Here is a 14076-nt window from a genome sequence, read left to right as displayed (position 1 = left end):
TGCCTGACTGACCAATTCTCTCAGTTTGCAGCAGTCGGCCTTCCTAAAGTTAATGACTTCCATTCTGTTGAGGGATTTGCCTGCTCTTCGGTGAACTAAGAAGGTGACCAACTCATGGTCACTATCACCAAGCTTCCCCTCGATCCGCAGATCACTCACCAAGTCCCCACCTTTGGCCAGGACCAGATCCAGCAATGCCTCTCCTCTAGTTGGTCCATAGACCTCCTGGGTTAGGTAGAGGCCATAGATGTATGGGAGAAAGCTACGTGACCTGTCAGATTTGGCCGTGTGGTCATCCCAAGAGATGTCAGGGAAGTTGAAGTCCCCCACAATGATCAAGCACTGGGAGCATGCAGCTTTGACCAGTTCCCTAATGAATTCCCAATCTACGTCTTCCTCTTGGTGGGAGCGTCTATAGTAGACTTCTAACAAGTAAGTCACCCTCCCCATGTTCTTCTTGTATCTTGACTCAGAGGGTCTCAAGATGCCCTTCCTGGTTTGGAAACCCAAATCTGCAGGGAGGTGAGCTGATCTTTGACGTCGAGAGCAACACCCCCACCCCTCTTCCCCACATGGTCTCTCCTATACAAGGTGTAGCCCTCTGCTGCCACTGACAAATCATAGGTGGAGTCCCACCAGGTCTCCATAGTTCCTCCAAGGTATAGTCATCGTTACATAGGAGAAGGGCCAGTTCCTCCTGCTTGTTTCCCAAGCTCCTGGAGTTTGTGTACAGGCAGTTAAGTTAAAGACTGTAGATCTTATTCATAATGGAAATATCATTCTAAGCATAAAATGCAAGTACTGACTTTACTATCTTGCTAGTAAACAGCCTTCATGCTGCATACTGATAATGGAAATAGTGATAATGTTAAACTGCACTAATCAAGAACTCGGGAGCCGCGCTCCCGAGCTGCGCGCGGGCAAACAGGCGCGCTCTGTAAGAGCGCGCCGACGTTTCCACAGGCATTCGCGTAAGGCGGGCGCGAGGGAGCTGCACAGGGTAGCTCCTCCAGGGAGTAGGCAGCGGGAGGGGAGGGTGATCCCTGCTTAGCAGGGAGTGGGGAGGGGGACGGGGAGCAGGGAAGAGAGGCAAATGCCTGGAGTCTCTGCTGAGCTGCAGCCAGGGAGCAGAGGGGAGGGGCCAGCCCTGCTGTGGAGCAGAGAGCCCTACCCAGCCCAGCCCAGCCCAGCCCAAAGAACATGCTGGGATGCTGGGGGAGTCTGGTTTAGCTTAAACCAGCAAGGGGTCTGGGACAGACATTGCAAAAACTGGTTTGAGCCAAATCAACTAACTTTGATACTACATTCAACCAGGTTTATCTGAAACTGGTTTCAGCCATTTTCAAACTGGTTTATGTGCACTGAACATCTGTTCTGTTACAGGTTTAGACCAGTTTCGGATCACTTAAACAAAGATGGTGCCCAAATCTAGAGCTGCTAGGCGGAGAGCGGTGGAAGCCCCCCAGGTTCAGCTGGGGAACAGGTTTGATGCCTTGGCAGCGGTGACGGATGAGGGCAGAGGAGTCGGCCCTGCAGGGGACGATGCCGCTCCACGCAAGACAGAGACTGGGAGGAGAGAGAACACCAGGAGGAAGAAACGCCAGGTCGAAGTCACTGCTGCCCCTGTGTACCGGGCACCTGGCTAGGTCCCTATGCTGCTGGTTTTGACACTTGGTAAAGTCCTTCTGTAACCCAAAACTAGTATAAGAATGGAGCTATAGTGGCTGTTGACTCACTGTGTATCTCGCGCAGACTTGTAATCAACCTAAACTAGTGATTAGTGAAAAGATGCCTAGCAAGCTAAGTTTATGCCTCTTCTCTGTTACCGTGTGTGCTTAGCACTGCTACAGGTATCATTAAAGCTCTCCCTGAGTAGCACCAAGGGCCTAGAATGGTATAAACTCAAGTATATGCTCTGAGAACCTAATCAGCATGTGCATGCTGGTTTTGTCATTTGGATATTTGCATTGTAGGTATTTGCACAAGTGAATATTAAATTTGGTGGCATCACTTCTATAAGTTTGGTCAGACTTTCAGGTAACTACATGTAACCACATATAAAAAGTTACTTGTATGTAGTATACTATAGTTACTTTTTCTTCCTGTACATTACCTCTTCACTTAAAGCCATGTTCCTTATTCTGGCATGCCTGTGGGTATCAGGGGGGGGGGTGGGACTTTATGTCAAGGAGCACTACACATCCTCTGCCAGCAGTATGGGGTCAGGGGAAGGGCGAGCTGAAGTGCTCTGGGTCAAGATCCAGGGGGGGCAAGGCGAGAGGGATTTGACGGTGGGGGTCTATTACAGACCCCCCAATCAGGAGGAGGAGCTGGACAGGGAATTTTCAGGCCAGCTTGCGGAGACACTAAAAGCAAGGGATGTAGTTGTCATGGGCGATTTTAATTACCCGGACATCTGCTGGGAGGAGCAGTCAGCCGGGACGGACCGCTCCAGGAGGTTCTTGGCCGAGTTGCAGGACCTCCACTTGATTCAGGAGGTGCACAGTCCCACCAGAGGAGATGCTCTGCTGGACCTGGTCCTGGCCGCAGGCGACGACCTGGTAAGAGGCCTCCAGGTTCTTGACCACCTGGGCAATAGTGATCATCGCGTGCTGGAATTCACCATCCAGCGTAGAGTGTCAAGGGCCCGCAGCAAGGTGGTGGCCCTAGACTTCAGGAGGGCCAACTTCAGTGAGATGAGGAGATTAGTGGGAGAGGAACTGGGGTCCTTGAGGGCAGAGGAACTCAGCGTCCAAGAGGAGTGGTCGTTCCTTAAGGAAACGATACTCGGGGCCCAAGGGGTGTCCATCCCGACAAGAAGCAAGGCGGGCAGGAGTGTCCAAAAGCCCCCCTGGCTCACCAAGGGTGTCCGGGAATGCCTGCTTGCCAAAAGGGTGGCGTACGCCCGGTGGAAGGGGGGTGTAATCTCCAAAGAGGAGTATACCTCCTCTGCTCGGGCCTGCAGGCGGGCTGTTAGGAAGGCCAAGGCGGAGATAGAGCTCGGATTAGCGTCCAGGATTAAGGATAACAAAAAGTCCTTTTTCAAATATATTGGGAGGATGAAGAAGGCGCCGGGTAATGTGGGGCCCCTGCAGGATATGCGGGGCAATCTGGTGGTTGCGTCAGAGGATAAAGCGGACCTCTTTAACCAATTCTTCACCTCCGTTTTCTTGTGCAGGGACCGGGACTTCCCTGCTGTGATAGAAGCCGGACGCGAGGGGATCGCCTTCAGACCTCAGGTTGGGGAGGACCGGGTTAGAGAGCTTCTGGAGGGGCTGGACGCGTTCAAGTCAGCGGGTCCGGATGCTCTCCACCCCAGGGTGCTGAGGGAGCTGGCTGGGGTTATTGCAGGGCCCCTGGCACGGCTCTACGAGCGATCGTGGTGCTTGGGCCAGGTGCCAGACGATTGGAAGGTAGCTAATGTGGTCCCCATCTTCAAAAAAGGGAAAAGGGAGGACCCGGGCAATTATAGGCCCGTCAGTCTTACCTCAATCCTGGGGAAGCTCTTTGAGAAGATCATCAAGGAGCACATTTGTGATGGGCCGGCATCAGAAATGATGCTCAGGGGCAATCAGCATGGATTTATTAGGGGGAGATCATGTCAGACCAACCTGATTGCCTTTTATGATCAGGTCACAAAGGCCATGGACGCAGGTGTCGCGGTGGATGTAGTCTTTCTGGACTTCAGCAAGGCCTTTGACACCGTCTCTCACCCCATCCTAATTAATAAACTAGGCGACTGTGGCATAGATGCCTACACAGTCAGATGGATTGCAGATTGGCTGAAGGGTCGCACTCAGAGGGTGGTGGTGGATGGATCATACTCGACTTGGGGGGAGGTGGGTAGTGGAGTCCCCCAGGGCTCGGTCCTGGGGCCTGCGCTGTTCAATTTCTTCATCAGCGATCTTGATGTTGGGGTGGAAAGCAACCTGTTTAAATTCGCTGATGACACCAAAATTTGGGGGGAGGTGAGCACGCTAGCAGGGAGAGAGAGATTGCAGAAGGATCTGGATAGGTTACAGGGGTGGGCAAACAGGAACAGGATGTGTTTCAATACGGACAAGTGCAGGGTGCTGCACTTGGGTAGTAGGAACCAGCAGCACACTTATACGATGGGGAACTCCCTACTTGAGAGCACGGAGGCGGAAAGGGATCTTGGTGTCATTATTGACTCCAAGATGAACATGGGCCGACAATGCGAGGTCATGGTTGGCAGGGCTAACCGGACCTTGTCGTGCATCCACAGGTGCATCTCGAGTAGAGCCAGGGAGGTGATCCTCCCCCTCTATGCGACGCTGGTCAGGCCGCAGCTGGAGTATTGTGTCCAGTTCTGTGCGCCCCATTTCAGGAGGGATGTGGACAACATGGAGAGGGTCCAGAGGAGGGCCACCCGCATGATCCGGGGACAACAGGGCAGACCCTACAGTGAGAGACTGCGGGACTTGAACCTATTCAGCCTCCACAAGAGAAGGCTGAGGGGGGACCTGGTGACCGTCTATAAACTCACTAGGGGGAACCAGAAGGGTTTGGGGGAGACGCTGTTTCCCCTAGCCCCCGCTGGCATAACAAGGAGTAATGGGCACAAGTTGATGGAGAGGAGGTACAGATTGGACATCCGAAAAAACTACTTCACAGTTAGGGCGGCTAGGAGCTGGAACCAACTTCCAAGGGAGGTGGTGCTGGCCCCTACCCTGGGGATCTTTAAGAAGAGGCTGGATACTTACCTGGCTGGACTCATTTGAGTCCCGTTTTTGTTTTTAGGGTGGTTTGTTTTTTTTGTTTTTTTTCTTGGGTTGTTCTCCCGCCCTGGTGGGGGGTCGGGCTAGAAGATCTATTAGGTCCCTTCCGACCCTGTAACTATGAAACTATGAGTTTTTAAATCACCCATTTACCTTTGCACCATCTTTCCCTGGCTCACCCTTGCTTCCTGGTATGCCACGTTGTCCCTGAGAAAGAAAAAATAAAAACATGCATTTAAATATTTTTACTCAGGTCTTTAACAGAAAAGGTTCAGAATGTGTAAGTGCTCCCCACAGTGAACTCTCATTGCAATAAATGAAAACTGGAGGATTTCTTACAGGATTTGGCTCAGATGTTAATATTGCAGAAAGAGACACAGGAACTTACTTGAATCCCTGGGTTTCCTGGGATTCCTGGAGTTCCTGCTGTTCCTTGATACCCCTATGAAAAGAAATCAAGACAGTATAATAAACTGTACTTAGAGGTTTGCACACAATCCTCTTAGTTTCAGCAAACAGAGCTGGCTGCATAATCATAAGGATGGCACTAATCATCAAGATTATAAAACTGTCACAATTTCCATTAGAAATCTCACATGAGGGCCTTGTTACACATACATTTTAGGTGGCTCAAAAAGCTATTAACCCCTGTATTGTCTGCAAATTAAGACATATAAATGAGTTACGCCACAGCAGGGCAGATTTATTTCTGATCAGTGCTTCCCAGCTCGTGTTCAAAAAATGGGGCCACTCCTTAGAGATAAAAAACGCCCAAGTTTCAGTCCTCCAACATCCCAGGCTGCAGTGTCCCCACCCCTTACACTCCTATTCTGTGTGGATACATTTTCCACCCCCTGAACTCTACTGTCCACAAGGTGGCACTGGCACCAAGACAGCCTCCCCTTCCACTTGTGAGAATGTGACCTAGCCAGGTAACTTGAAGGGCCACAGACTGGGTCAAGAAGGAGGGCTAATGGGGGTGGAGAGGGAAGCAAGGTAAGGAGCCATATCAGGGTGTCTGTGAGCTGGGGTTTCTCTCCTGGGGCAGGGGCACTATCCCCATGAGCTAGGGCTGCTGAGTTCCAATTCCATTCCAATCATAATCCCAATTTATTAAAATATCAGACTTTCTTTATTTCTTATTACTTTTTTTACTTCGTTTTATTTTATCCTTTAGTGGCTTCAGTAGCTGACTGACTTCATTTTCCCCCCCTGCCCCCCAGCCACCATTAACTCCCATTGCTCCACCTCCCATTGCTCTCCCCAGTCTCCATCATTAAACTCTCCCCCTTTCAGCCCCATGCTCCCACCCTCATCAACCTATCTTTATAATCCATCCCTTCCATAGGTGATGCATAGGAGGAGCATGGGGTGGTGCACGTGCCCCCCCTGAGATTGGCCCTCACCGGCCAGGGAGTTGGGGCACTGAGAGGAGTGACAGCAGCACTTCCAGTTTTGCCTCGGGCATTTCCAGGGTCAGCCATTGACCAGTAGGGGACCCCCAGAATCAGGAGGCACCAGTTGCCCATGATCCCCACCTACAGCAGGGATAAAACCCTGTCCTGACTCACCAACCCTCCAGTAGCAACTCACAGCTGTAGCTTCTAGCCAGACCCCTGTTCTCCAGACCTCTAGTGGCAAGGCACAGCTGTGTAAGTTGGGTACAGTCAGAGATGGTTTTTAGCCTGAACAAGTGACTGCTCTAAACTTGAGCTAACACTGCTACTGATTATACTTTAAGCTTCTCAAATTCTAATGTATAACAAAGCCCTGAGACTCATGTCTCAACTAATGGAATTTTCACCTTTCTTCTTCTTTAGTCAAGGTAATCTTTTTGGATGGCAATGAGCAAGATCTTGTCAGATGTTTTATAACTTACAAGCATGGTTTTATAACAACAGTTCTGAATAATAAAAAAGCACTGGGCATTAAGCTGCTGGTTATGCATTTGAAGATATGTAACAAAGCATACTAAGGAGGGCACAAGTGATATGAGAAAAGGAGATGGAAAAAAGGAAGCAAAAACTCAAAACTGGGAAGGATCATGGCAGGGAAACAATGTTCAAAACTGACAGTGCTTTAACAGAGGTAGTTAAATTAATAGGAGTTTTTCAGTTAGGTCACATAACACAGGCTTCTATCAAAAAAAGACAGAAGGAGAAGTTGTCCTATGTCAGAATGCAAAGGCTAAGTAGAATTTTTGCTTTCTAAAATTCAGATTGTATAATCTTCATTACTCTATCACCTTTCAACCATCAGTTGGAAATATCCAAACTGAACTGAACTTAGTTTGTTGCTCAGTTTGAAAACAATGCCTCCAATTTTAAAAAATTAAAATACTAAAAAAAAAACCCCACTGCATTTTTAATTGAGCTTTCATCATAAAGGAAAAATCAATATATACAATATTTAATGGGAGCATTTTCAGACTAGTGCAGAGGAACTATCTGAACAATTTTAAAGACAGACAAATTCTGTATCTGATTTGTTTGTTATACCAGTCAGGACTCTTGGGAACAATAGACAGATCCAAAAATCACTGGCTGGGTCAGTTACAAGACAATGCTTGCTGTACCCTCTTCCTAAAAGCAGCTTGAGCAGATGCCCAAACCTCCAGCTGGTAATGTTTAACAAAGGAGTAAACAGAACTCTAGATCCCTGCCATCTGTGTATCTTATATCAAGCATTTTGCTTTTAGTCCTCCAGATAGTTCTGGCAAAATGACTTTAATGAAAAATGAAGGCACATTCTGAACTTGCTTATAAGCCTCCTGGATAGCTCAAATAATTCACCTACCTAAGGATATCCTTAATGCACTGTTCCTTTATTTCTGCTCAAAAAGCTTCCCTTTTTGGAAAATACAGCCCTGTATAAACAAACTATATTTCAGTTCTCAAAAACAACTTTACCCTTTCCCTCCTTATTGAGAAGTGGCAGAAGAAGAGAACTTAACCAAAGTTAAGAATCATTATATGATGAGTTTTATAATTGGGAGATAGCACAACAATTCTTAGTGAGTACATCTCCACAAGATGATTTACTATGCATTAGACTAGTCTAATGTGCAGTAAAGCATCACCATCTATATGTGCATGGGACTTACTTCATATTAGATTAGTCTAATGCGCCATTTGCTAGTACCAACACATACAGGGACTATATAACCAGTGCATTAGCTAACGCACCGTAGAGCATGTAGAGTGTGGCCAAGAGCAATTTGCTCTGAGTCAGCCTAGACACAAGGGGGCACACTGCTGCCTGGCTAAGCCCCAATGTAGGTAGAGCTGTGGGAGCTACAGGGGCAGCTGTCTCCCTGCTACATGGGGGTCAGGGCAGGTCCCAATGCCCACATAGTGGGGAAACAGCTGCCTCTGCAGCTGGCACACCTCTCCCAACTGCATGGGGATCAGGACCTGCCCCGACCCCCCTTTACCTCTGTTGTTGGCATAGGTCTCCTGGCCATGTGGGCATCAGGACCTTCCCAATCCTCATATGGCCAGGAAGACAGCTGCCCCTGCAGCCAGCACAGCTCTCACCCTGCCTGATGGAGATGGGAACCAGCTGCCATGCCTCTTGCCAGCCCCGGGGGAGCCTGGAGCTCCCCCTGGCTGCTGCAGGGGGACAAAGCAGGGCACAAGCAGCCCTGGATTGAGCTGCTCCTGTTGGGCACAACACCCGGTATGCTAAGCATTTTGCTCCCAACAGGGGCGCATTAATGAGCCTGAATTTTCCACGCAGAAAATTCATGTGCATTAATTGCATATGTAGACGTGTCCAGTGTGAAAAGGCATAATTAGCTCAGAGATGAACGTTGTAGTGTGTTCAGCTGCAAACAAGACAACAGCTATTGAAAAGGCTGGCCTAACAGAAAGATGGAACAAGGAAACTACATGCAAGAGATTCAAAAGGAAGTTTAACCAATGTCAAAAAGATAAGAAGTAGCCCTTAGGAGAGAAAAAAAACCCTTAACATTAGTCTGACGAACTACAGACACCTCAGGAAACAGAATTACCACTACTTTAATGAACTGTTACTCTTTTTATACCAACCTCACTTAGCTACAATATCTTCTAGAAACAGTGGGTGCATCTACACATGCACTTTACTATGGAGCTGAATAATAGGCTCCACAGTAAAGCATCAATGTCTACATGTGTGCCCATATTAGGACGCTGGAAATTACGCCACTGTAGGATAGTACTATCCAGGGCAAATACTATCTTACAGTGGAGTCATTTCATGCACTGAAATGACAGTAACAAAAGGCTGGTTAGGGCTTGAGGGTGCTACAGTGTAGAGGCTGCCTTCTGGCTAGTCCTTCACTGTAACACCCTCAAGCCCCAGCTAGCCCTGAACCACCCTACGCTACCACCTGGAGCCTGGGGCTAACCCCCAGGGCCACCTGCCAGCCCAGAACTGCTCCGCCACAGCTCAAACAACTGCAGTCCAACGCACATGTGAAGACACTGCACCCAGGAGTAGCTGACTCTGGTGCAAACTGTGCTGGAGTTTAGTGGTATATGCTAATTGTACATGCAGGTGTACCCAGCACTGCCTAAAATATTTCACTTTTGTTAAGCTACGAGGGGGGTGAGGGGGAAATTGATGAAAGCCAATTCCACGTAGTGATCCCTGGTAACGTCTCTGACAGCCAAGAGCTCCCGAATAAACAAAACCCCAAAGCACACAAAGATAATGATGTGGACCTCATTTCTGTCACACAAAAGAAGAAAGCTAACAATGCACACAGAATTTATAAGTTATATATAAAAATAGAAGAAATAGACATGATAGTAATGCTGATCATAATGGTAGGATGAGTCTAATAACAGATAGAGATGGGCAAGAAATGCAGCAACTGCCTCACTTTGCAACCCAGGTGTCCATTAGCACAATACTCAGTGTTAACACAGTTAACAGGTGACCATTATTACTATTAGCTCAATGTTAGCCATTAGTTCCAGGCTGAATATAGTAGTTTCAAATAAAGATCTTTCCCTGATGCTCAAACCTTCACAGAAAGTACACTTAGCTTTCTGACAGATCCTGTCTCCCTCTATACCCAGGGCTGACCCTGAAAACAGTCTTCCATTAGAAACCCAAAGGTGTTAAATATTAGAGAGCACCTCATGAACAAGAACAGGAGCTGGATCTGGACTACAGAATCACTCTCAGAGGCATACACTATCACTATCCTTACCACATTCAGAATTAAAAAGAAAATTGTTTCCCCACAAAAAATTCTTCACATGAACAAATGCAATGCTCATTCTGTACAAACAAGTTATTCTTATTCAGTCTCTCTCACAGGTGGAAAGCAAACACTTTCCAGTGCCATCTATCTATCAGACTCTCTCCAGATTCACACCAGTGCAACTGAAATCAGAATCTAGCTTCATGTTTTATGAAATCTTCTATGAAGGATCAACATTACATGAACCGACAAGTAACTGAAGAAGAATAGGAGGCAACACTGAAACGTAAGGAGATGGTTAGCTTTGTTTCTCATAGTACCATTTTATTTAGCAGTGAATAAAAAAAATAAAAAGTGTTAAAATCACAGATTATTCTAAATAGAAAGGAATTACATAGCTTTATTAAGCCAGAGCAACCATACAAAAGGACCTAGAAAAATTAGCAACAATGTCATACACTATGGAGATCCAAGTTTAAAATAGGCAAAATAGTTTATCTGCAAGTTAAAAAAAAATACCTTGAATGTGAAATAAATGTTTCCAAAGGAGTAAGAGGCTAGGGGTAAGAGGGTTACCCTTCAGATACAAATTTGTGGTGCATCTGGTGCCCATCTGCACTGCAGCCACATTAGAAAGAAAGGATATTAAAATATGGGAGGTACTGATGAGACTATATTGGGAAACACTGAATCAGTACTAGGGACTTGGCTACTCCAAATATGCTGTTCTGAGAACCAGAAAAATATTTAGGGAGTGGCAAATGACTGATTATTTGGGAAAGAGATATGAGGGAAAACTAAAGGAGTTAAATAAGAAAAGTTGGTTATGCAGTAGCTAAGAGTGGACATAGCCAGCCTAAAAATGTTTAAAGGCTGGTTAATGCTAATAAAACAGAATTATTTAGGGTGGTACATTTAAGAGTAATGGAACTTAACTCCAAAAGAAAATTTAAACTGGATGTGAAGAAAACATCCTAAGAGCAAGATCTACCAAATTAGACTGTGAAGTAGTATATCTCAGAGGGAAATGATGCTCAAAAGACAGGACTAGAGGAAACAGTAGAACAGAGGTTCTCAGTTTTTTTTCAAAAAGTATGTCAGAGGAACAGATCTTGAGAGCAATAGCAGAGGATGTACTCCTCAGTAGGGCTGTGCGAAGCTTCACCTGTTTGATTTCAATGCTGTTTCGACACATTTTGAGTTCAAAACAGCGAAATCTCAACAAAACGAAGGGCTTCAAAATAGCCTTGAAATGAAACAAGGCCAGTCGAAACATTTCAAAAGTCTTGAAGTGTTTTGAGGTTTGGAGCAGCAGCCGGGTGGTGGGAGGCAGGGGAGAGCCAGGGCTGCACTCTGAGTGGCTCCGCAGCCCCATGTGGCTCAACCCGGCAGGGAGCACAGTCCTCGCTCTCCCCGTCTCCTGCCACCGGGCTGCACTCCATGGGGCTGGCATAGCCGATCGGAGCAGAGTCTCTGCCTTCCATTCACACTCACACCCTCAGTCATGGGGATGTCATCATCTCCTTCATTCACAACATTCTATGGCAACTAAAATAATTGTTTCAATGCTGAAGAAATATCTGAAAGTATTTGATGAGTTTTAACTGTGTTGAATATATGTTCTTTCTTTTTGCTTAAATGTTTCTGCATTTCCTCCCTGCACTTGCTTCTCTTCAGTTTCATTCCTCCTCCTGTGTTAAACACGTAGTCTTCCCCATGACTATCACCTGATCCTCCTTCATCTGCTTGTCTACCACTTGTTTCTCATTCTACTTATCAATTTCAAATATCTTCCTCAGCCATCTGGCCCTTTCACCAAGACTTACTTGGTCATTGTCAGGGGAATTACTGCATAGGGGCATGGCCGTCTGTTCCCCAATGACATTCGCCTGCCCATCCTCACTAAAAAGCCCTGGCCGCTCAGTCAGACTGGGGTTCCTCCTAGTCTCTCCTGCCATGACTTTGATGTTTCACTTAATGCCGGGAGGGATAGTGTTCACCCGGTTTGACCTTTACTGTAGCTGTCTCCTGTGGGACACTGCTTCCAGAAAAAAGAACAAGAATAATAAAATTAAAAAAAAGAAACAGAAAACTGTCCGGCAGGCTTCAATAATAAAATTAAAAAAAAGAAACAGAAAACTTTCCAGCAGGCTTCCCTCTTCCTTTGCCTGCAACTTGCCAGCACTTGGGACTGCTGCCACGCCGCCTTTGCAGCTCGTTCGGCTAACTGAAGTGCCGCCGCAATAATTGCTGGATTGTGGCAGCAATTAAGTCCCGCTTTGATGCATGAGCTTCTCCAAGCTCTCAGACCTACTGATCTGCTGCCCTGTTCCTGGAGTGCAGTTTCTTTGAGCTGCGTGGTCAGCGGTTCCACCCAGCCTGCATTCCCTCACTCTCCTCCACTCTTGCCTGAACAGCCCAGCTGAAAATAGCTCCCGGAGTGCCAGGAGAGCCAATCCAGCACACCTATCAGGTTGATAACGCTGGTTCTGGATGCACTGGGAGTTCCCTCCACTGTGAGGTGACCTTCTTTTAAGGTAAGTCGCGGCTAGGGCCATCAGGGCCACACGAAGAGGTGCCGTTAGCCTCTTCACAGTCATCTGCCTCATTCCTTTCTTGCATGTTCTCTTGCAAATTCTGGGACTGTACTCCACTGCTGACCTGAGAAAGACAGCTCCCATTTCCACTTCTATATCCATATCCTTCTCTTACACAATAGTGGGTCCTGGTATCTAGAAGTACCCTAGATACCAACCAATGGAAATCCCAGCACTTACTACTTCCTCAGATCCTTTCAGAGCTTCTTTCAAAATAAATTATAAAACAATTTGGTTGAAAAGGCCAGGGAACAGATTTACTAGAATGTTTAAAGTTGTGGCTTCCGGCATAATCATTTTCTTCATAGTCCACAGTTTCATAGATTTCATAGACATTTGGGCTGGAAGGGACCCCGGAGGATCATCGAGTCCAGCCCCCTGCCCCAGGGGCAGCAAGTCAGCAGGGATCATAGGATCTCAGCAAGATAAGCATCCGAATGTGTCTTGAAGGCATTCAAAGTGGGTGCTTGAACCGCTTCCAGCGGCAGTCTATTCCAAACCTTGGGGGCTTGGACAGTGAAGAAGTTATTTCTTATGTCCAGCCTGAATCAATCAGTCACGGCGAAGTTTGTGACCGTTCAATCTTGTCATCCCTTGGGGCACTCTGGTGAACAGACTTTCCCCCAGACCCTGATGAGCACCCCTGATAAACTTATAGGTGACCACCAGATCACCCCTGAGCCTGCACTTTTCCAGGCTGAAGAGTCCCATAGCTCTCAGGCTCTCATCATAAGGTCTGTCTTCCTGACCTCTGATCATGTGTGCGGCTCTCCTCTGTACCCTCTCAAGCTTCTCCACATCCTTTTTGAATTGTGGAGCCCAAAACTGGACACAGTACTCCAGCTGCAGCCTCACCAAGGCCGAGTACAACGGGAGAATGACACCCTGGGATTTGCTTGAGAAGCATCTATGGATGCAATCCAGCGTTTTGCCCGCTTTACTAGCAGCAGCATCACACTGAAGGCTCATGTTCATCTTGTGGTCAACCCTGACCCCCAAGTCCTTTTCATCTGCAGTGCTAATCAGCGTAGCACTACCAAGCCTATAAGCGAACTACAGGTTTTTCCTCCCAAGGTGGAGAACCTTGCATTTTTCGGTGTTGAACACCATCAGGTTCTCGTCCACCCATTTCATGAGCCTGTCAAGATCTGCCTGGATCACCCTCCTGTCCTCAGGTGTGGATGTTTTACCCCAGAGTTTGGTGTCATCGGCAAACTTGGCTAGTCTGCTTCTGACACCAATGTCCAAATCGCTGACGAAGATGTTAAATAGTATAGGACCTAGAACAGATCTTTGAGGGATCCCACTGGTCACAGCGCACCAAGACGATTGGCTCCCATCGACCACCACCCTCTGGGTCCTACCATGGAGCCAACTCCCCTGCCAGCAGATCGTGGTAAGGTTGAGGCCACAGTTCGCCAGTTTAGCCAAGAAGTGATTGTGGGATACCAGATTGAAGGTTTCTTTGAAGTCAAGATATACAACATCGATCTCTTCCCCCTTGTCCAGGTGATAGGTCACCTGGTCATAAAAGGAAATGAGATTG

The 14076-nt window shown here is 47.3% G+C and overlaps 1 protein-coding gene across 2 annotated transcripts in view; it reads right to left on the bottom strand.

Annotated features, from left to right (window-relative positions):
• Positions 1-14076, bottom strand: part of COL21A1 (collagen type XXI alpha 1 chain) — a 231873-nt gene that overhangs the window by 108345 nt on the left and 109452 nt on the right. For both annotated transcript variants that reach the window (XM_006033922.3, XM_025215851.1), the window contains 2 exons: positions 5128-5181; positions 4893-4946 (listed from right to left, as the gene is read on the bottom strand). In XM_006033922.3, coding sequence (XP_006033984.1) covers positions 4893-4946; positions 5128-5181 — 108 coding nt within the window. The remainder of the gene's footprint in view (positions 1-4892; positions 4947-5127; positions 5182-14076) is intronic.

This window comes from Alligator sinensis, unplaced genomic scaffold (assembly GCF_000455745.1).
Source record: "Alligator sinensis unplaced genomic scaffold, ASM45574v1 scaffold482_2, whole genome shotgun sequence".
NCBI classification, from domain to species: Eukaryota; Metazoa; Chordata; order Crocodylia; family Alligatoridae; genus Alligator; species Alligator sinensis.
The sequence above is the reverse complement of the archived record's forward strand: the minus strand, read 5'-3'. Positions and strand labels throughout refer to the sequence as shown.